The sequence below is a fragment of the Lepidochelys olivacea genome (genome assembly GCF_965140295.1).
Source record: "Lepidochelys olivacea isolate rLepOli2 genome assembly, chromosome: 3".
Classification (NCBI taxonomy): Eukaryota; Metazoa; Chordata; order Testudines; family Cheloniidae; genus Lepidochelys; species Lepidochelys olivacea.
Window position 1 is genome coordinate 159098678 of NC_140413.1, and position 24029 is coordinate 159122706.

Below are 24029 nucleotides of genomic sequence, written 5' to 3' on the forward strand. Positions count from 1 at the left end.
GTGATAGCCAGATATCAAAACCAGCTGTTAAGGTCACACCAGAGTTTTGTCCATAAAAGAGGCGATGCAAACAGATCTTCTCCATCACCACATTTGGATAATGTCATAACTTGCAATTCAGACACTGGGGTTGCTTCAAGTTTTCTATATTAGGTGTTGTTATAAATAAAGCAAGAAGTGGACAGCAGGGTGCGTTGTTTCTGTTTTTTAAATAAACTGAGTATGCACGTGATCATGATAGTGACAGGACACAGGTTAAAGTTTTGGACATACTACTTTAACTGTGTTATTAGCAGGTGTGATTGACTAAAAATGTAACTTTAAAAAAATGTTGTTTTCACCCTATATGGTGGTAAGCTTTGCATTTCACTCTTCCTAGATGAAGAAAAGAGTATTCGCTCCTGCTGCAATTGGATTTCTGTATTTTAGAAACTTGAATAAGAGACAACGGGAACATTTGAGTCAAACTTAATTAAAAATAAAAAATTAATGACAGATATTTCTACTGATCTTTGAAAAACCTAAATTTTATGTCCAGATCTGGTCAGTCAATTCCATTTTCTTGTAGCCTTTACAGTGTCTCTCTGTAAAAGAAAAAATTTTAACATGGAAAATTGACAAAACTGATATAAAATTCTGTTTCCTTTGTTGTACAGAATGTGGTGCTCACTCATTTTCTCTCAGTGGCTGGTGGGCTTTATCATCGGTGTCTCAAATTACTCAGTGCAACAAACGCTGAACCATCAGCAGGAACATTTAAAAGAAAAAAACAACTGTCTTGTTAAAGACGGGGCCTGGGAGGGCTGCTGTAACCTAAGAAGTTGGAACAGACTCATTTACTTTCCTCTACCTCCTTTTGTTCAGACCTGGCCCCTAAAAGTAGAGCTACACCAGAAAGAAAATGAAACTGCTTCTGAGCTTTCGACTTACTCACATTAGAAAACTGATCTGGCAGGCATCATATAGCAAACTTCACTTCCACTTATTTTGTCTGTGCTGTGACTGATCAGTCCCTGGGGAAATATTCATTTATATTAGTATACAGCAATGTTTCCTGATATTGTAGCAGATGTCTGCATAAGCAGTAAAGATGTGACAGGGTGACCTATTGCCCTGAAATGTAAGACCACACGTGGGGGTATGAGGAAAGGAAGACAAATATGAGTGTCCAGAAGCCAAGGACTTAACCAAAAAAGGAACGTATCAGGGCCTGCAAACACCCTCTCATCCCCATGGGAAAGCACTTTCACCACAGTGTACCTGGAATAACTCAAAAAAGGCCCCTCCCTGTAGCAAATTCTTTCTAGGAACAAGAGGATGATTCTTCATTTACAGCCTGTGCCTGCAAGCAATAGAGAATAGAGTGAGAACACAACAGAATATTTTACTAATGAAAACAGAGGTAAAGCACGTGCAGATTGTGTTGCTCATGTCCCTACTGAGCTGGGGGACAGTCAGCATTTGGAGAAGTTTGAGCTGAACTTTTTTTTAAAATTTCCCTTCCATCCCAGACTCCCAAATCCTCCTGTTACTGGTTAAGTCATCCCATCATGCCTAGCAGAAATCTCATTACAATCAGATGCCACAGCATGAAACGTACTGGGATATTAGCAAGGGAGGAAGTAAGCAAAAACCTTCCAGGTCAGGTTTTTCCTTTTGCTCAGAACAGAGCTTAAAAATTCACCACAGAAGTTTAATAGGCTTTTCTTTATTGAATGATTAACTGCTGCAGTAGTTCAGTTAGTTATGCATTAAAATGCTATATTTCCCACCTTTCAGTACAGAAATCTAATGCATATTATTAGCAGAGAAGTGACGCCATAACCCCTGAATATAGATTATCATCAGCTGAAAATCTCAAGATGCCACATGGTTGTAGTAACTAAGGAAATTTACTCCTCCAAAGACGCATCTAAATCAAACAAGATCTACTCCCCGCTGCATCTCCAAAGCAAAGAGAATTAACAGGTGTCAATGCTGACATTCAGAGTTCTGCATGTGAAAAGACACATTTTCATCTTACATTCTTATACTGTTTCAGTTCAGCCTGCTGGTGAAGAGTAACTATTACACCCTAAGAATACTACATCTGAATAAACAGCTGCTCTATTTTATTTTCTATTATATCTTGTTCAAGGGAAGCTTCCATATCATAACACAGGCCATACTGAGGTCACAAGTGCCTGAAGTTAAAGGCACCTCACACAGGGGAGTTATTTTCCCTTCTCCCGCCAGAGTTCCTCCTTTTCCACTCTCCCCACAAATTGCTGAATATCTGCGGCAAGAAGTTCCGGTTCTTCAAAGGCTGCGAAGTGGCCACCTCGTGGCATGAAATTGAAGGAGATGATATTGATGTACTTCTGCTGCGCCCAGGACCGAGGTGTGTGCAGGACTTCATTGGGGAAGGAAGCAATACCTGTAGGCACTTGCACAGGGAGCCTGAAAGGGGATAGAGAGAAGAGAAAACAACTTTGTCCTTCTAGAACACTTTTCAATAGCGAATCAAAGTGCTTTATAAACAGGTTAGCAAGACTCAGAACCCAGCTGAAATAGGAATTATATTCCCCTTCTACAGATGGAGAAACTAAGACAAAAGTTAAGTGACGACAGGGTAGTGATAGAGCTAAGAATATAATCCAACTGACTCCCAATCCCTGGCTCTAACTACTAGACACCATCACCTCCAATTCCTGAAAAGACTTTAAAAGGACGTGGCTTCAAATTTTATGTAAATATAGGACCTGACTTCGTACAGTTTGTGAAGTACCCTCAGAAGGGGCACAGATACTCAACACAATTAACGTTAAGAACAAGGGGGAAGGAATGCAAACCAAAACAGGGAAAGAGCAGGTTAAAGAATATTTAGAGAAGATGGACGTATTCAAGTCAGCAGGACCTGATGAAATAGCTCGCAGGATACTTCAGAAACTAGCTAAAGCAATCACTGAACTGTTAGCAATTATCTACAAGAACTCCTGGATGATAGGTGAGGTCCCAGAGAACTGGAGAAGGGCACACACAGAACCTGTCTTTAAAATGGGGAACAAAGAGCACACAAGGAATTACAGACCAACCAGCCCTACTTCAATACCTGGAATGATATTGGTACAATTATTAAACAATCAAGTGGTAAGCATCAGAGGATAATAGTGTTATAAGGAATAGCCAGGATTTGTCAAGAACAAATCATGACAAACCAACCTCACCTCCTGCTTTGACAGTGTTACTGGCCAAGTGGAAGAGTGGGGGAGCTATCAACATGATGTATCTTATTTTAGTAAGGCTTTCAACGCCGTCCCACGTGACATTCTCATAAGCAAACTAGGGAAACATAATCTAGCTGATATTACTGTAAGGTGGGCGCACAACTGGGTGAAAGACCACATGCAAAGAGTAGTTATCAATGGTTTACTGTCAAACTGGGGAGAGCATATCTAGTGGGGTACTGCAGGGGTTTGCCCTGCATCTAGTACTACACAATGTTTTCATTAATAACTTGGGTAATCGAGTGTAGAGTACGCTTATAAAATCTATGGATGACACCAAGCTAGGACAAGTACAAAGTACTACACTTGGGAAGGAAAAATCAAACGTACAACTACAAAATGGGGAATAAATAGCTAAGTGGCAGTACTAGTGGAGAGGATCTGGGATTATAGTGGATCACAAACTGAATATGAATCAACATGATGCAGCTGCAAAAAGGGCTAATGTTCTGGGGTGTATTACCAAGACTGTCGTATGTAAGATGCGGAAGGTAATTGTACTGTGTCCTATTCTGGGCGCCACACTTTAGGACAGATGTGGATAAATGGGAGAGAGTCCTGAGGAAAGCAAATAAAAGGTTTAGAAAAACCTGGCCTATAAGGAAACTTTCAAACAACTGGGCATGTTTAGTCTTAAGAAGAGAAGACTGAGGGAGGAGCAAATACCAGTCTTCAAATATGTTAAGGGCTGTTATGAAGAGGAAGGTAATCAATTGTTCTCCATTTCCATTTGAAGGTAGGACAAGAAGTAATGGGCAATTTAGGTTAAATATTAGGAAACACTTTCTAACTATAAGGTTAGTTAAGCTCCGGAATGGGTTTTCAAGGAAGGTTGTGGAATCCCTATCATAAGGTTTTTAAGAACAGGTTGGACAAATACCTGTCACGGATGGTATAAGTTTACTTGGTCCCACCTCATTACAAGAGGTTGGATTATATGATTAGATGAGGTTCCTCGGAGGTTCCTTCCAGAGAAAGGGGAAGGGGGGAAGTAACCACTGAATGGAAGTCTGATCAAACTATACCAAGGATCATGTGTTTGACAGGAATTCAAAGGACTGCAACAAAAACTATGAGGGAACTGGATGGGTTATTTATGCGGGAAGGAAGATTAGAACTAAATATGGGGAACTTGCCAAGACAACTGAAGGGTAGGAAATGTATTAAGAGTCTATGTATCTGAAGGGTGTAAACAGCAGTGATAGAAAGGAATCATTTAGAATGCTCCAAGGGGCTTTCAGTAGGAATGATGGGATGAAATTGAACAAAGGTAAATTTAGGCTGGATATCAGGAAATATTTCATAGCACTGAGGTCGCTCAGCCTGTGGAATAGTCTCCCGTGGGTGAAACTCTCCCATCTATGCCATTTAAAACTGGACTGCACAAAGTACACAAGACTATACTGTAAGGAACAATTCTGCAGAGGCAGGTGGAGTGGAAGCAAATGGTTATAACCTCACGGGTCCAGTTTCTAGGATTTTATTGCATTTGTTGTAAACCAAGGGTACAATTCTCACAAGGATGTAAGGGCCAGATTTTCAAGGTATTTAAGGTGCTAAAGATGCAAACGGGCACCTACTGGGATTTTCAGAGTTCCTAAGCCCTATAGACATCTAATTCCCACTGATTTCGAGAGGGCTCAGGTATTTTTGTAAATCACACTATTGACCTATTTGCATCTTTAGGTGCCCAAATATCTTTGCAAATCTGGCCCTAAGTGACTTAGGAACCTAAGTCCCATTTTCAACAGTGACTTAAAGAGGCTTTTTTTCTAAGGCCAGGTCTACAGTAAAAAGTTAGGTCGATCCAGCAATGTTGCTCAGGGGTGTGAAAACTCCACATCCCTGAGCAATATAGTTAAACCAACCTAACACCTGGTGTAGACAGCGCTAGGCCAACACAATAATTCTCCCCTTGACCTAGCTACTGCCTATCAGGGAGGTGGATTAACTACTGCAATGAGAATCCCCCTCCTATCACTGTAGTGAGCATTTACATTGAAACATCACCACGGCACAGCTGCACCATTTCTACTGAATATGTAGCCAAAGGTACAAAGGTCAGTTAGGCATCTAACCTCCATTGAAAATCAATGGGAATGAGATGCCTAACTCCCATTCGGGTCTTTGAAACTCTTCCCCTTTAGCGCCTAAGTACCATTGACTTTCAATGAGTCAAAGGCTTCTATATGCTTAAATCAATTTTGAAAGTGGGATTTAAGCCCTTTTGAAAACTTCACCCCAAATCAAGATAAGCAGGATAACAAAACCAGATGACCAAGGGTGTAAGCTATGTAAGTGAACGCTGACTACAAGATTTAGTCAAGATGGCAAATACAGTTTAATTCATTAGCTGAACTAGGGTCTCAAATTGTTTGCACACTCTCTCTCTCACTTCACTAAGGTGTAAACATGGTAATTCTCACCAGAAGTTTAACAGTAGAGTTGCTGTAGGGAAGTCTCTTATTGCTGAGCAACATACTGCAACACATTTGGAAAATACAGCAAAAGTCAAGAAGTAGACTTGTCCAATCAATGCACAAAATACATACTGTGATGCAGCTTCTCCCCCACAATATTCACTAACCCACACCGTGTCACTAGCACACATGTATGTGCAAATTCAAGGAGGAGCACGTAAAGAAAGCCTCTTACTTCTCATGTTTCTGCGTACCAATCCCCTTCCCAAAATTCTCCTTGTAGAAACGCATTGCAGAAACCATGCAGCCTGGCACCCAATAGAGCATGACGTTAGTGAGAAGGTCATCCAGAGAGTACTTCCTGAAAAGGTCAGCATAGAAATGGCCTCAGGAGAGTTGAATGTAGTTTAGTTTATGGTAGAATAATCATTTCAAATCTTTATGGCTGTTTACTTTGGTTAAATTATAAAAATTAAAGCAAAAATGGCTAACGAAAAATAGTACTAGCACCCTAATTCAGAAAGGACTTGACACAATTCCTCACCCCAACCCTCCATTCCTACTAGCTCAAGTATTTCAGAGCTACCCCAACTATTTTAGCATTGCCCATTCCTGCAAGCCCAAACATTTTAGCACTCCCCCTTCCTGCTAGCCTGAGTATTTAGCACTCATATAGACATGTAAAGCCTAACACTTCAACATCCTTACAAGAGAGACAGACTCCAAAAAATATCCCAGCTCCAATAACACTGTCAAAAGAGGCCACGAACTAGCACCATCTATATCGTCCCCTCAGTGAAGGGGGAGACCAGAAGAGCATGTTGGGCAGCTTGTGTCATTTATTTTCATAAACCCTAAACACTAACATACGTTTTCAATAAAAGACTAAGTTAAAAAAACTACAGAAACTTGGCCAATCTTTGCTATGAATATAGGTTTCATACCCCACAGTAAACCTGTCATGGGGAGACATTATATTCAAATAATTTTCACTGGCCTTTTTCTAATGTGCAGTCTGGCTCAGCTTCAGCCAGGTAGCTCAGCAAGTTTTAGGGCTTCTTTAGAATCTCACACACAGATTTCTACCCCAAGCCAAGACTGACCCATTAGTAGCAAACTGTAAGTATACATTTTTATGACAATGGTTATCTTAAAGTAAATAAATCTGTGAAGAGATAAAGATTTGCATTAGATTGAATCAGAAATGGTATTTTGTGAGCAAAAAATCTTTGGTGTTTGGTATAAACCAGATTCCTCCTCCCTCCACCTTCCCTGACATTTTCTCTGCTGTTTTTTAAATATGATATTAGTTCTAGTGAGAGGTGCCAGAATGACAACCGTAGAAACGAAAAGTCCTCTGCTTATCCATAAAACAGACACCACATGGGCAGTGGCAGGGCAAGTTTCTTCCATACACTGCCAGTGTACCTCTACCATGGCCTGGAGGGATCACAGATAGGTGTGAGGGTGTAGATCAGTCTTCAAGGCCCATTCACTTTTGGCCTCTTTCCTATGATTGCCAACACAAGTGTAATTTTGTTTTATTGTGGCCACACAGTTTCCTTACAGGATGGCAGGTAAACCAAATTATGCCAACAGAGCTTTGAGAGACTAATGTGATCTAAACATAAGTCTGGGCTGAGTGACCTCCTCTAGAATAGGGCAAGAGCCCGATGGTGAGTCAGAGGAAGAGGTTGTTCCCACCTTTCTAGACCGCCATCGTCTAGTTTCCGGAATTCAGGATCAGTCCACGTAGAAAACTTCTCCAAGATGTATGCAGCCAGCCCAACCGGAGAGTCATTCAGGCCACAGCCTGAAAAGGAGGAGAAAAATTAAAAATAAGTCTGGCGTACCCTGCTATTAATCTCCAATTGCCTTAGAAGCTCCCCATTATAGTACAGACCAGTTACAGCGGTTGGAACAGCTTTGTGAGGGTCAGGGGGAGGGCGTTTTAAGCTATCGTAAAGAGAACAAGTCAGAACCTATTATTGTCTAATCATTAAACATGGTAATAGACTCAGCATTACTCGGATACTGTATGTATTTAAAATTAAATGTAAGAGTCATATTTCTAATGGCTTTTTCTGCAAACCAATAAGATTAAGCTTTATGTGCCACGTAAGATTTGCCTCTGTTATTAAGTGGAAGCTACTGTCAAATACTAAGAGTATTACTGGGACAAATTCTGCTTGCCTTAAGGGCTACTTGTATGAAGAGAAGACAAGCAGGATTTAGCACATTGTATCAAACAGAACAAACTCTTTTTAGGGAATTCCATCTTGTCCTATATTACAAATACCCATTGCTTTATAGAGTTTGCTTTTCACCATTTCTGCTCTTTATTTTCTGCACTCAGCTTCGACAGTGAGCTTACACCTACTTCTAGGTTTTTGCTCCCAAGTCAGAATATGTTAACATTGGGTGCCATAAGGGTTTCTCCTAGTTTTCAGTGATTTTGGGATCCTGACATTTTGCAGCTTCACATATGTCCAATTCTGGCTTCTAAAGGATGATACTGAAATGAGGAACGAGCATCTTTAAAACCCCATCCATGCTTACGGGGTGCATTTAAGGTTCCTGGATAAAATTATGTTAGCAACAGCTTTTACTTAAACAGGGATAATGCTAGCAAAGTTTTAACCATCTAGTGGCTGAGGCTTAAAAAGCAAGCTACCAAATGTTGTCATAATAGTTTTTAGCCTGAATAGCAGACTTTCCAATTTCACTGCGTAGGCATGCAGTGATCCCTGTGAAGTGGGCGGAGTAGATCAGTGTCTCCGTTTTCCAAATGGGAAAAACTGAGGCATTGTCTCCACTAGAGACATCTGCAGGAGTAAAGGACCATTGTTCTCTGATGCTCACTTGAAATGCAACTTTCATGCACATCCCAAAATGCTTCAGTCAACTGCAGTGAACCAACAATCAGTGCACATTTCCCCAAGAATTTGTAGGCATAAACTCAATTAAGTGCCAATGTGGATAAAATACAATGGCACAAATGGTGCACTGTCAACGGACAGTCAAATGACAGCTTACTCAGCTAGCAAAGCTCCATAGTTCACTGGCTGAGAATCCCTGCCCTGTCCGTCATGCCCTCCCAGTAGCATACCCTTTTCATCGGACATCCCACTGAGCACTGGTTTCCCCCACTTGACCAAGCCCCATCCAGCACACACATTATCCTTCCCCCTGGGAATGTTCCCTACCACAACTCCACAGGTGCTCAGCGGGTAATCTAGCCTCTGCCATGCCCTCCTCTCCCCTCAATATTCCCCTACCACCACAATTCCAGTAATGCCCCTGGCTCCAGCTCTGCAACTCCTGAGTCACCAAATTACCAATGATTCACAGCCTGAAAGTTCCATTCTGACAAATCATAGATGATTTGTAGGATCAAGACTCTCAGCCAGCAAACTCCGCAGCAGGAGAAGCAGAGCTGCCAACTGCAGTCACCTGTCAGTCCATCAGCTATCCTTAACCATAATTTAATTAGTGACTTAAGTATAACTAAGGTATAGCTGCAAATGATTAATGTGTTATGAGAAGTCTATGTATTATGAGAAGTTTATGCATAGATCGTTGTTTGTTTTTTCTGTAATTTTTTAAAAAAAATTAATTAAATTTAAATTAAAAAGTTAATTGGACAAAATAATTTAATTAGTGATTAGTAACTTTCTAAAAAAAAAAAAAATCTCTGAAAGTAAGCCAGAACTTTTTCCAGGCACTGTGGACTTTTAGTCTGAGGTAACCATTTTGATTATATACTGCAGCATTCTTAAAAAACAGCTATTATTCTTCAATATAATTTCTGTGGCTACATTTTATAAAAAAGCATTACAGCACAATTCTTTTAGCACAGCAATATTTCACTCAATCTCATGTAATTTAACTGAATACAGCTAAGGAAACTAAGTGTCTTATTCCACCTTCTAGAGTCAGTTGTCCCATTCAGTTACAAAAGGTGCTTTTAAATGGAAGCACTTGGAGTGGGATTCACAAGGGAGACTTAAGCATCTAACTGCCACTTCAGGAACCTAAGTCCAATATTTAGTCCACTGACATCCACAAAATTCCTGTTCTGCTCCTGCCCAACCCTGTAGGCTCCTAATATTCCACCACTAAGGTCACCGAAGAGCCTAAATTTCAGCATGTGCTCAGCTGCCTAAGTCTTGAAAGTGCCCAGCAGCTCAGCACCTAACTCATGCCTAAACCCAAGCAGGGTTCACAAACTAAGCATTCCCCACTTACCTTGCCTTTGGGGCCTGATCCTGTAGATGTGATTTGAGCACATTTTTAATCCACACAAAAGATACAAGAGGAGGAGGAGACGCTGCCCCCTGCCCCTCATATCACATTTATCCCAGTAGTTAGAGCATTCATTCAGGATGTGGGAGACCTGGATTCATCTGCCTGATGTGGAACAAGGACTTGGGTTCCTCATCTCCAAGGAGAATGCTCTAACTACTTGGCTGGCAGGGGAGGGGGTATTCTGGGTAGGTGTCTCAATCTCTCCAGTTCAGACGTGTACCACTGTGGGTGAGCACTGCAGCTCTTAAGTCTCCCACTTTTAAGTCTCACCTGGACAGTTACCAGAGTGGCCTAGCGATCTGAATGAATTAGATAGTCTATGAGGAACAACCCATTGGTATAATAATAAATGTGGCCATTTTCAGTATCAAATGTAGCATCAGTTTAATATCTGATGCATTCTCTGTTGAGCGACTACACTCCTTATCGGGAATGTGGTGGTAGGAATGGACTTTGCAACCCCATAACATCATAATAGAAGTGGACAAGTCTTAATGGATATGTATAAATACATTAGTTATATAAACTAAAAAACATGCCAACGCCATTTACAGAGGGTCAGGCACACAACTGCATGCCCAGTTTTTACTTGCAACTTACTTATTTGTGCATTCAAAGGGCCAGTTAGCTGCACAGCTGGCCACATGTGCACCTAAATACTTGATATGCATGCACAACCCTGCTATCTGCATGCACAGAATAGGTGCATACCTTTTGAAAACACAAACCTCCAGTATTTTTTTCCCCCTGCAAACACTGATTTTCTGCACATTTTCTGAAATGTACTCTGTATTTAAGAAAAAAATGGAATAGCTCCAAGTGTAGTTTTCCCTGTGATCACAGGATGAGTGCACAGTGCTGTGGAACAGAGCCCGGCGTGGGATTATTCTTTTAATCCCAGTCCTGTCCTGTCCCGCCCTGCACCACCCACTCCCACCCGCTCCCGTATTGTTTCTTGTATTTTTATCCTGCTCCCACCCGCAAAAACCTTAGATCCCGCAAATCCCATGAGACAGATCCCCCACGCCACTTAAAAAACAAAACAAAACACGGTTGGTTAAGCTACTATATATATAAATAGAATTCATATACAATTTTTACCACTAAAAGAATAAAACAAACCTCGCTTAAACCATGTAAAAAAATACTTTAACTCCTGTTATAATAGACATCAAATCTCTTTCTACCCCTCGCTTAAATTTAAGTATTAAAAGTTTTAAAGTGTTTTCCCGCAAATTACTGCAATCTGTTTTTTTTGTCCACCCAATCCCACCTGCAATGAAGTATATTTTACCCACTCCCACTATTATGGCAGCGAGTCCTACAGGACCCATGGGATCCCAGTCCTGCTGCAGGGCTCTTCTGTGGAGTTTTACAGTAATAAGTCTTTTTACCAACAGTGTCAGGCTTTGTAGCCTGTATGTGAGCATAGCCAGCCTCCACCAAGATCCTATAGAGTCCCTTTTTCAGGAAAGGAAACATCCGTCTGACATCTTCATCCTGGAAACCAAAGAGTCCTGGGAAATAACGTCCCAACAGAATGGACAGCAGCTGTGTAAATCTCATGCTCGTAACTGAAACCATATTTAAGTGAAGGCCTTTCACGTGGCTAAACACAATAAAAAATAAAAATTAACAAAAATAGTATTTGGAAACTAAATTACAAGTATTTTTAATCCATAAATTTAATGCACTAGAACAGGGGTTGGCAACCTTTCAGCAGGGGTGTGCCGAGTCTTCATTTATTCACTCTAATTTAAGGTTTCGCGTGCCAGTAATACATTGTAACGTTTTTAGAAGGTCTCTTTCTACAAGTCTATAATATGTAACTAAACCACTGTTGTATGTAAAGCAAATAAGGTTTTTAAAATGTTTAAGAAGCTTCATTTAAAATTAAATTAAAATGCAGAGCCCTCCCGGACCAGTGGCCAGGACCCGGGCAGTGTGAGAGCCACTGAAAATCAGCTTGCGTGCTGCTTTTGGCACGTGTGCCATAGGTTGCGAACCCCTGCACTAGATGCATTTTATCTAGTTCCAACCAAAGGGTTCTGTTGTAGCTCAAACCACTGGCCCCCCCATCCCAGCCTTTCAGGTTCAAGCTGCAAGATGAGTACACAGCTTGATCAGTTTCACAGTTTAGTAGGACAATGTTTATTGCACAGTCCACTAGACTCAGTTCCAGAGAAAAGGGTTCAAATGCTCATACTGGGTCCCTTGCTAGACCTGACTTGTGGCCATGCCAAAAGCACCACACAACGGGCCATCTCTATTTGAGAGAAGCCCAGGACCTGAGCGGAAATGGTGATCCAGGTCAGGACTGTGTGCAGAGCAATCCAGAGGGGAAAATTACACGCTTCCCAGGTAAAGGCAAGTCAGGAGACCCTCACAGGCATGAGCATTAAATTTACGATTTAAAGAATACTCACTTGGGAGCTATCTGGGCCAGGTTGGTACAGATCAGCCAGCCCCAGTCACCACCTTGAGCATAGAATTCATGGAATCCAAGCCTGCACATCAATTTATAAAATATGCAGGCGGCACTCACAGAATTAAAGCCTGTGAAGAGCAAAAGGCACCAAGTTTTATTGACTAACAGTTACCAACTACCACACTGTACAGACAGTATTTTTTAGTGGTGCTGTCAAAGCCCTAGGAGGCGAACAGCCGAGCTCCCACCCCGCCACCAGCGCTCCACACTCATGCACATGCTCTACCACAGGGTTAGTGGTCTCCCTGGAGACTATAACGCTGCTCTAAACTAGCCCCTAGTGGGTATTCTTGAGCACTGCCACTGCAGCGTATTCCCACAAGGAGAAAACTTCAGGTTAGCCAGAGCTGGAAACTTCAAGCCTCAACAGTGATACAATGGTCCACTGCCATGCCTTGGGTCATTTCCAGAATACACACACTCTGTGTCAGTCCATAAACTTGGTGCGAACATAAACCACACAAACATTATTGGAGAAGCTGCCCAGCTTTGGAAGACCAAACAAACTTCTCTTTCCTCTTGCCTCCTCCCCAAGATCACTAGATGAATTAATACTGTGCACTCTATTTGATAAATAACAGCACCCCATGTTACAGAGCACAGCAGACAAGCTGCTTCAACAGATAGAACTGATAAGGACTGGCCTTTCTGTCCTTATTCCCCTCCTCAGAGGCTTCATGGCCCTGACCTAATATGCAGTCATTTAACTCTGCTTTCCTCATCCAAGTGTTATTCTGATCTTTAGGATATGAAAGCACGTTAAAAATAGTATCTTGTTTCCACATTTGTTTGAAGTGACGTTAACAAAATATATTTAAAAATAATTTCTTAGTTGCATTATTCTGTAACTGCCTTAGGTTTATTTTTCACCATTTATGCTGTTTGCTTACTTTTTGTTCTGAACTCAGCTTGACTAAAGATACTAGATGGAACAGTTACAACTAAAAAAACCCACCATTTGTGGGGGGAGGTATTGTTTGTGTTTTTCATTTACTTTATGAGGTTTCTCTTCATATTAACTTTTATAAACCCCTTTCTGTTTTAAATAAATATCTATACACTGGCCCTAAAATTAAGTCATTTTAAAATCACACTGATTTCGCCACATCACATAAAAGTGCCTTATATCTGTACAATAAATTATTTAACTTGATTATTAACATATTATCTCCTACTCTGCATAGAGCATCAAATTATTAAAGAAAATGCATGAGCCACTAAGGATTACTTTACCACAAGGATGCTAACTGCTGTATTGATACAGTTTCTACTCCACTCACAATATACCTTTTTTGTGTGATGCTTCCGAGAAGCCATAGCCAGGGATTGATGGGCAAATGACCTCAAAAATATGTTCATCACTCAGGCCATGGCTAGCAGGGTCCGTCAAGAGAGGGATAATTTTGTAAAACTCATAGACTGAGCCAGGCCAACCATGAACCATTAATAATGGCTTTGCAGAGCGGCCCTCAGGCAAGCTGGGAGGCTTTACATGAACAAAATGGACATCAAGGCCTGTAAAAATAAATGAATAAATAAATAAAATATGCAAACTCACACACACATACACACAAAGGCTTCTGAGGCCAATCATAGAGAACTGAGGGTTATGAATAAATCTGTTCATAAAGTATTTCTGGTGACTGCAAAAACCAGAATTATTATAAACAACACTCTGCACAGCTATGGATCCTTTTATCTAAGGATCTCAAAGTGCTTTACAAATGCCAGTTAAGTCTCAACAGTCAACTGAGGAAGGCAAACATTATTTCCAACAGATTAGCAAAATGAAGCACAGAAGTTAAGTAATTCATCAAAAGTCAGACAATGAGTCAGTGGCAGGAATGGAACCCAGGAGTCTGAATTTATGCACATTTGAACTTGTTTTTTATCATGCTCTCCTGCCCATCTTAATAACAATTATTAATATGAAAATTATTCCTTCCAGTGCATTGCCCAGGATATCCTGTCCTGGTCTTCTTCAAGTCTACCTTTTACACTGTAAGTCTTTTTTAAGGCAGCATCTCTTTGCTGGATGCTACACAAGATAAAAGTACACCGTCAGTACTTAAATAAAGGCGCCAAGTTCTAACCACTAAACAGCACTGTCTCAGTGTGACAAACCCAGAATGCCTCTTAGGGTCAGTTGCTCCATTTCTAACAACATGTATTTATAGGTTCAAATAAAAAAAGGCATCATCTTAAGCTTGAATTTTGCTTTCATAGATTTCTTAATATGGGACAATTGTCTGCTTTGACCTGAATCTACACCTTGTACCCAAAAAGCACACAAACATATAAAGCATTACTCTGCTCCCAAGCATTTCAAAGCTTCCATTAGGCAATGACTGGTAAATCTCAAAATCTCCCCAGTCACTTTCAAGAGGTCCCTTTGATGTATTTAAATAAATAAACAGAATAAGCTAGCTCAGTCACCAAGTGCCAGAAGCACATTAAATTGCTACAAAGGGTAACATGGTTCTGTGTTCCTGGGCTGACAGAGAGTGCAGTGGAGGGAGCCCGAGCAGTTGTTATGGGGCAGTGATCACCTGAATTTGCACCGCAGAAAATCTGATGGGATCCACCATAGGGAGCTACATCTAGACCTTAGTCCTAGGGAGGGTTACCGAGATATAGAACCTATGGGTACTGATGGTGGCTGGACAGGTACATAAGATAAAATAGGACAGGCAACGAAGGTAAGGAATCTGTGGATGATACAAAGGATGATTTTGATATTTTGCAGGCTTGAGAACAAATTGGTATTTTAAAGTCTTAAGGTCAAATTCTGCCTTAAGATACTTGTACTTGGCTCCCAGTGACCTCAATAGAAAATCTGTGCATGCATCAGAGGACTCCATTTGGCACTCTTTGGCCTTGTTTAAACTGAGACATTCAGGGAAATTTCTCACATTGCTGTAGCAGTGGTGCAGTTTCACTGATACTAGCTATGGAGGGCGAATTTGTATAGCCTGGCCACTAGCATTTTTACCACTGTGGCACCGAGACCTACTCAGAAGTAAGGTTACATGACACAGTGGCAAACCTCTGAGCAGTCAGTCAACACTATTGCTCCCACCATAGCTAGTACCAATGCTACCACCATGGTGGGAGACATCCCTATATTTCTCACTGCAGATGCAGCCACTCTTGGGGTTTAACCTTAGCACCAAGATTTGGGTTTCTTGGTGTCACTCCTTCTAATGGTAATGGATGCACCAAACTACTGGTATTAAGTAGTTTATAGCAGTCGTGCACTGAAGTGCAAAGCCTGATCCTGCAAACCTTACTCACGTGCAGCATTCCGATCTTAACGGGACTGCTCAAGTATCTTTATTTCATGGCATTAGAACCTCCCCTCAGCAAAGTTATGTTAACAACAGCAACAATCAGCACCACTATGCATCAGTATCTGCTAGAATTTTCATTTTAAACCTCTCAGAAATAGGCGTTATAACTGGCCAGTTTTAAATGGCACTGGAATGATTCCAACAGGCTAGATATGATCTTTAAATTTTATCACATGCTCTTTTCAGGGCAAAGCCACGCACCCTCAATCTTAGTTTTGAATTGCGGGAATTTGTTGAGAACTTCCACTTGCTTCTTCCAATTGAACTGATTTCTCCAGTAGGAGACGACTTTCCGGAGATAAACGGAGTTAAATCCATATTGGAAGCAACTGTTCTCCAGGGGCTCAGTGAATCGAGCCTGATCAAGTCTTCTAAATAAATCCTAAAGTAAACAAGAAGAGAAACAGGTTGAAGGGAAAAGAGAAGAGGAAGGATGATAAGATAAAGATACTATAGATCCTCTTATGTGTTTTACTTGGCACATTTCCTAATTTATTGTCATGCAAAATAGTAACTGAAGTGAAAATAAAACCTCCTGTGATACTTGTAAAAAGAAAAGAAGGACTTGTGGCACCTTAGAGACTAACAAATTTATCTGAGCCTAAGCTTTCGTGAGCTACAGCTCACTTCATCGGATGCATTCAGACGAAGTGAGCTGTAGCTCACGAAAGCTTATGTTCAAATAAATTCGTTAGTCTCTAAGGTGCCACAAGTACTTCTTTTCTTTTTGCGAATACAGACTAACACGGCAGCTACTCTGAAACCTGTGATACTTGTGTAATTTACTGCTTTGCTGATGTACTTATAGAGCCCCCGTCAATGCCCTTTCCCCTTGTTAAAGCCCTGCCCTTTCTCTCCTGACTGTAGCATACCTGTCACACTGTCTTGGCTGTCCTTGTTCAGTCAGACCACAGGGGAAGAGAACAGTCTTTTTCGAGCACCTAATGGGCAGGAGATCAAAGAGTCTTCTTTACAGTGCTCGCTCCCATTCTGTCACACTGATTCCTTCCCTTTTCCATGTATTTGGGTACTGAATAAGGTGCTTTAGGGTGGGATTTTCAAAACCTAAAGTGATTTAGGAATACAAATTCCATTTCCTTCCTATGGTACTTGTGCTCCATGTTACTTAGGTACTTTGGAAAATCCTGCCGTTGGAGCTCAGTCCTGCAATCCCACTACACATGGAACTCCAACAAATCCCTTTCCTTTGCTCCCTTGAGTCAGTGAGCTGAATATTTTCCCTGAAAATTTATTTTGGTGGATTTGTCGAGTCTACAAAAGTGACCCTCCTAATGTGGATTCAGGGCTCATGTGGAATGCTGCAGATATGGTACAGTCAGCTAATAATCACTCAGTAGAGACAAGCAGCCTGTATGTAGCAAGAGACTTCTCATACTTGCAATTATGGGGGGGTTGGGAAGTATTTTCTGATGTCAATGTACATGGATAACTCCTATTGCAGCTAACAGGAATTATATGCACACATTCACAGAAAGGTTAGGCTTTGCGTAGACAAGGATTTGAAGTTGTGATGTTAGCTAAAATGTTTTTTAAAAGTCTAGGGTAGACAAGGCAGTGTATACTTTAGCATGTACTAAACTGGCCAAGTATGAGTCCAGGCTTTCTCTAGGTTTTAACTCATAGAATAGAATATCAGGGTTGGAAGGGACCTCAGGAGGTGTTCTCCAGGCTTTAACAGGTGTTGAAGGTAAAGTGACTTGTCTAACCTAGATTTATATAAAATGTGTTAGCTAACGTGCTAACATCACAACTTTAAATCCTAGTCTAGACAAGGCCTTATTTATGCCCAACCAATATCATTTATTGCTGCTGGGTTGTTATTTTACAATAGCTTTTACATAAGACAAAACTGTATTTAATTTAGAGGCAACCCTCAAGTAAGCAGCTATCCACAATTATACCATACAACGGAAGAGAACATTTAAGAGGCCACCTTCTATTTAAACCCAGAAGTGGAAGAAGGTAAGAGTTATAGAAGCCACGACAAATAAAAGAAATGGAAACCTGTTATAAGGAACAATAGGGACAACCCCATTTTTTGTATAACATTTGAATAATCACACCAAGCAGCTCTATAAATCTGCAAGTTTCCCAAATATGTACAAACATGTACATGTAAAAGCAAAATCTCTATCACTTGCAAGATTCCACCACCTACATATTTTCACTGTACTCATTACCATGGTATCAGTGTTTTAATGCCAAGGCGGGTCAGTCATCCTATAAAAGGCTTTAACTAACATTTTCAAGAGCTGTGCTGTTGCTGTTCTTTACTTGCAGCCAAGTGGCACTCAAAAAGGTGACAGGTTTCAGAGTAACAGCCGTGTTAGTCTGTATTCGCAAAAAGAAAAGGAGTACTTGTGGCACCTTAGAGACTAACCAATTTATTAGAGCATAAGCTTTCGTGAGCTACAGCTCACTTCATCAGATGCATATTGTGGAAACTGCAGCAGATTTTATATATACACAGAGACTATGAAACAATACCTCCTCCCACCCCACTGTCCTGCTGGTAATAGCTTATCTAAAGTGATCATCAGGTGGGCCATTTCCAGCACAAATCCAGGTTTTCTCACCCTCCACCCCCCCACACAAATTCACTCTCCTGCTGGTGATAGCCCATCCAAAGTGACAACTCTTTACACAAAGTGCATGACAATCAAGTTGGGCTATTTCCTGCACAAATCCAGGTTTTCTCACATCCCCCCCACCCCCATACACACACAAACTCACTCTCCTGCTGGTAATAGCTCATCCAAACTGACCACTCTTCAAGTTTAAATCCAAGTTAAACCAGAACATCTGGGGGGGGGGGGGATGTGAGAATGTGATATATGCCATCATGTGCCAGCAATGCCCCTCTGCCATGTACATTGGTCAAACTGGACAGTCTCTACGTAAAAGAATAAATGGACACAAATCAGATGTCAAGAATTATAACATTCATAAACCAGTCGGAGAACACTTCAATCTCTCTGGTCACGCAATCACAGACATGAAGGTCGCTATCTTAAAACAAAAAAACTTCAAATCCAGACTCCAGCGAGAAACTGCTGAATTGGAATTCATTTGCAAATTGGATACTATTAATTTAGGCTTAAATAGAGACTGGGAGTGGCTAAGTCATTATGCAAGGTAGCCTGTTTCCTCTTGTTTTTTCCTACCCCCCCCAGATGTTCTGGTTTAACTTGGATTTAAACTTGAAGAGTGGTCAGTTTGGATGAGCTATCACCAGCAGGAGAGTGAGTTTGTGTGTGTATGGGGGTGGGGGGGATGTGAGAAAACCTGGATTTGTGCAGGAAATAGCCCAACTTGATTGTCATGCACATTGTGTAAAGAGTTGTCACTTTGGATGGGCTATCACCAGCAGGAGAGTGAATTTGTGTGGGGGGGTGGAGGGTGAGAAAACCTGGATTTGTGCTGGAAATGGCCCACCTGATGATCACTTTAGATAAGCTATTACCAGCAGGACAGTGGGGTGGGAGGAGGTATTGTTTCATAGTCTCTGTGTATATATAAAATCTGCTGCAGTTTCCACGATATGCATCTGATGAAGTGAGCTGTAGCTCACGAAAGCTTATGCTCTAATAAATTGGTTAGTCTCTAAGGTGCCACAAGTACTCCTTTTCAAAAAGGTGAGAAATTCTTATCTGCTTCTGAAATGAGTAAATTAAAGACATTTGCCCAATCTGTCTTATTATCTAGATCAGTGGTTTTCAAACTTTTTTTCTGGCGACCCAGTTGAAGAAAATTGTTGATGCCCACGACGTAATGGAGCTGGGGATGAGGGGTTTGGGATGTGGGGGGGCCCAGGACTGGGGCAGAGGGTTGGGGTGAGGACTGTGGCTGGGGCCAGGAATGAGGGATCAGTGTGTAGGAGGGGGCTCTGGGCTGGGGCAGGGGGTTGGGGTGCGGGAGGGTGTCAGGGCTGGACTGGGGGTGCAGGCTCTGGGATGGGGCTGGGGATGAGTGGTTTGGGGTGCAGGAAGGGGCTCTGGGTTTCGGGGGGGGGGACTCAGGGCTGGGGCAGGGGACTGGGGCGTAAGCTTACCTTGGGCGGCTCCAGGTCAGCGGCACAGGGGGGGTGCTAAGGCAGACTTCCTGCCTGTCCTGTCACCGCAGACTGCGTTGCACCCCAGAAGCAGCCAGCAGCAGATCTAGCTCCTAGGTGCCGGCGCACAAGCAGCTCCGCGCGGCTGTCGCCTGCAGGCACCCCCCCACCCAGACAATGGGAGTGCGGAGCCGGTGCTTGGGGCAGGGGCAGCCCACAGAACCCCGTGGCCCCCCTGCCTTGGAGCCAGACCTGCTGCTGGCCGCTCCCGGGGCGCAGCGCGGTGTCAGAACATGTAGGGACTAGCCTGCCTTAGCCGGGCAGCACCACCAGCGGGACTTCTAACGTCCCGGTCGGCGGTGCTGACCAAGCTGCTGCGACCCAGTGCCTGACATGCCGCAACCCAGTGCTGGGTCACGACCCGCAGTTTGAAAACCACTGATCTAAAGCCTGAATGATCACTCTGAGGGAGGGGCAAGTACAGCAGCACAGAGCTGAATGATCACTAAAACCAAATTCCACTTTTCTGTGCTATATTTTCTAGAATGATCAGACTCCACAAAGTAGGTTCATACACTAACATGTTAGCAGCCAGCTGGGAACAAAACAAAACATTGGGATACAGAAGTCTACTTACCACTACTACTTTTTTGAGAGCAAGGGAAAGTCCCTTGCTATTAAGATTTGTGCATCAGGCCTCAATTTCAATAGCTCTATTTCACTTCTATAAAGTTAGTTACTGGTTTAATTTAAAATCACTCCAAAACAAAACATGCATTTATTCTGCCATTTCATACTCTCCTCTCCCCAGAAGAAATGTTTCCTTACATTCAGCTCTGCTTCTGTGGTTTCCACCTTAAATGGACGAACAGTTGTATCTTCTTCTGAGTCAGGTTTCTGCCCTTTGCCCCACCATTCCTCTTCAATGGGTAGCGTCTCCTCCTTCTTTCTGGAAAGGAACAGATAGACGATGGTCCCCAAGGCCAGCGTCAGGAATATTTCAAGGAACATAATGACTGCAACTGCAAGAGAAAATTTGCACAACCCTGTTGTTAACTGATTGAGGCATGTCACATACAATTTTCAAAAGAGCTTACATAATTTAGGAGCTTAAGTCCCACTTTCAAAATTAATGTAAGTAGCTAGAAGCCCATCTATGCTGTGGCACAATCATATTATAACACGGTAGATACGGTGGCTATATTATCAGATTGCTGTAACTTTTGGTCACTAACGACCTGTACAAAAATATTATTAGTCACTTGAACCTCTCAGCTTATCCCTGAAAATTCACAGCATACATACATCAAGGCTTCAGATCCTTGCACAGACCCATACCTCATTTTAGCACACTAAACTAGTGAAGAACACTGAAGCAGACAATCTTGCATCCTTGAAAGCTGCTGGGAGAAAAGATATTCTACATTTACTATACTACCTCCCAGACTTCAACAATGTAAAACGTAGACTGAGGTTGAAGTGTTCAGAAGGCGTCCCCCCCTTTGCTTTCTTGTAGACCCTCCAAAAGAAAAAAAGTACATAGACTCCAGAATCCAAAACACCTCCCCAAGTGATGAAATTTTGTCAAACCAAAGCCGCTCTGGTTTCACCCTTTCTTAATTCCATAATTCTGGCTTCAGGCTGGTTGTACTTTTTTAGGAGCACTAGATATAGAATACTTAAAATATTAAACAATTCCATTTGGAACATCTTTAAACTGTTTTGTGCCTCAAGTAAAAAAAAAAAAAAACAAAAAAAAACCCAAACCAGTTTCTCTTTAATATTAATATTTCTGAGCAGCCTTTTAAATACAAGAAATGTGTGTGCGGCGGTTTGGGGTTTTGTTTTTTTGTTTTTAAAGTATGTCACATTTGAAAGACCCATCATGCTTGAGGAATTATTCTTGAAATATTAATTATTTCAAAACTGTTCTGTATGGCAGACATTGTTTATGACACATACTATTCCATACTCTCTCCAGCGCTGGAAGGGTTTTTGTTGTAGTTGTTGCTGTTGTTGCATACAGTGATTTGATGCTTTGAAATTGCTCTAGGGGATAAATAAAATATTCACTGAAAATGCTGGGCCAAATTCATCCCTGAAGCTAAACAAGAACTGTAGCATCTAACTTAAGGGAGTTCACCCAGTTACCTGAGGGCTAAAACTGATCAATGTCCTTTAAAATTCTTGTAAGGCAGGAGATGTTGTTGAAACCTCTGGGGTCAACTTTGCAAAGACTGGCATATAGATTGTGCTGGCATAATTAGCACCCATAAAAACAGCATTTGGAGAAAAATCAGATACTTGTGTGCATACATTCACAAGTTTTAAGGATGCATGAGGTTCACATGCAAATGTTGCAACTTTTCAAATTGACCTTAAATTCCTCAGAAACCCTCTCAGCCTAGAAAATGGAAATTAAAGGCAAGTTAAGGATTGAATCAGCTGACCAGTTTCAGCCAAAATTCCATAAATACCTCTTTATTTGAGCATAAACTTTCGTGATCTACAGTTCACTTCATCTGATGAAGTGAGCTGTAGCTCATGAAAGCTTATGCTCAAATAAATTGGTTAGTCTCTAAGGTGCCACAAGTACTCCTTTTCTTTTTGCGAATACAGACTAACACAGCTGTTACTCTGAAACCTATAAATACCTCTGTATCCTTTGAGGAAGTGCTAATTTCTCTTAGCCACAATATTCAGAGTCCTAACCCAGATTCTCCCCAGGTTTGCACACAAACCCTGGATTACATGGCAGTTTCAGCATTTCAGACAGGAAGTTAGTCCCCATAAAAATCATCCAATATAAAACATTTTAGTAGCCTTTCTTCAAGAGCATTCATTTTAGGAGGGAGGGATAGCTCAGTGGTTTGAGCATTGGCCTGCTAAACCTAGGGTTGTGAGTTCAATCCTTGAAGGGGCCATTTAAGGATCTGGGGCAAAAATCGGGGACTGGTCCTGCTTTGAGCAGGGGGTTAGACTAGATGACCTCCTGAGGTCCCTTCCAACTCTGATATTCTATTCTAGGATAGCAGTGGTGCTGCATGTCAGAACTGAAGGGCCATTTAAAAATAGTAAAGAATTTGGCAGAGGCTTGTAAATATCATCACTATATAATAGATGGTGAAACTGAGACACAGAGAAATGAAGTGACTTACCCCAGGTCACACCACAACTCAGATATGGGTTCTATTCTGGACTGTCTAGGAATCTATATGGCCCCATCACAATAGTAACCAAATGCCTCACAAAAGTTTAAAACAAAATAAACTCTCTTCTCCTCTCCAATCTCCACCTGTAGGGCAAAAAACCTTAAATAGTCAGACTTTTTAAAATTGTGTGGGTGTATTCTGTGTCCGTGCAAGAGTACATGAAGAACTTGCTACCAAAAAACCAATTCAAAGACATTTGTTTTGCACTTCATTCCAAACACACTGAGGTAAGAGGTTATTCTGGTCTTATCTGGTAGTTAGTTCCATAAAGCACATTGAAGTGAGCTGTAGCTCACGAAAGCTCATGCTCAAATAAATTGGTTAGTCTCTAAGGTGCCACAAGTACTCCTTTTCTTTTTGCGAATACAGACTAACACGGCTGTTACTCTGAAACCTGTGAAAGTTCTGTTCACTACACAGGTCTTCCCCTATTGGTCAAAAGGGTATTGGTGTCAGTTAAATGTAGCTGTCATGGGAGGTACTGGTTATAAAGGGAGAAGTAATCTCTAAGGTAGCAAAGACCAACCAAAAGGAGGGGTTTGTATTTCAAGACACAGACCTTAAGTTGCTCTCTATATTCAGTGTCCACCTCTCAGTCCTCTTGGAAGTACGTATAAAACTCCCAATCACTGTGGTATATAAGAACAAAGAGGCCCCAATCCTGAACTTTGCTTGATTGAGATCGGGCAAAGTGACACAGAGCTGTTCTAACCTGCACTGGCTTGTAATGGCCTCCAATAAAACCATTATGTTAGTGACAGATTGCTAGAGCACAGCATATGCCCCCTGCCACCTCATGCTCCCTGAGCTAAGTGGTGGGAGCCAGAAGGAGATGGTATAGAGCCAACTAAACCAGCTTTACAGCCCTTGCAGATTCCCCAGTTTGCTACTCAGGCCAGTTCTTTAAAACTGC

The 24029-nt window shown here is 41.7% G+C and overlaps 1 protein-coding gene across 2 annotated transcripts in view; it reads right to left on the reverse strand.

Annotated features, from left to right (window-relative positions):
* Positions 1-1688: 1688 nt before the first annotated feature.
* The window catches only part of EPHX1 (epoxide hydrolase 1), a 45501-nt gene continuing 23160 nt past the window's right edge, over positions 1689-24029 (reverse strand). Inside the window, exons 1-9 of one of the 2 annotated variants that reach the window (XM_084622924.1) lie at positions 23063-23080; positions 20733-20926; positions 16034-16214; positions 13770-13997; positions 12421-12550; positions 11389-11603; positions 7391-7499; positions 5922-6047; positions 1689-2439 (exon numbers count right to left, since the gene is read on the reverse strand). In XM_084622924.1, coding sequence (XP_084479050.1) covers positions 2214-2439; positions 5922-6047; positions 7391-7499; positions 11389-11603; positions 12421-12550; positions 13770-13997; positions 16034-16214; positions 20733-20915 — 1398 coding nt within the window. In that variant the 5' untranslated portion in view covers positions 20916-20926; positions 23063-23080 and the 3' untranslated portion in view covers positions 1689-2213. Of the gene's footprint in view, positions 2440-5921; positions 6048-7390; positions 7500-11388; positions 11604-12420; positions 12551-13769; positions 13998-16033; positions 16215-20732; positions 20927-23062; positions 23081-24029 lie in introns of those variants that run through there. The other variant, XM_084622923.1, reaches the window with a different exon arrangement.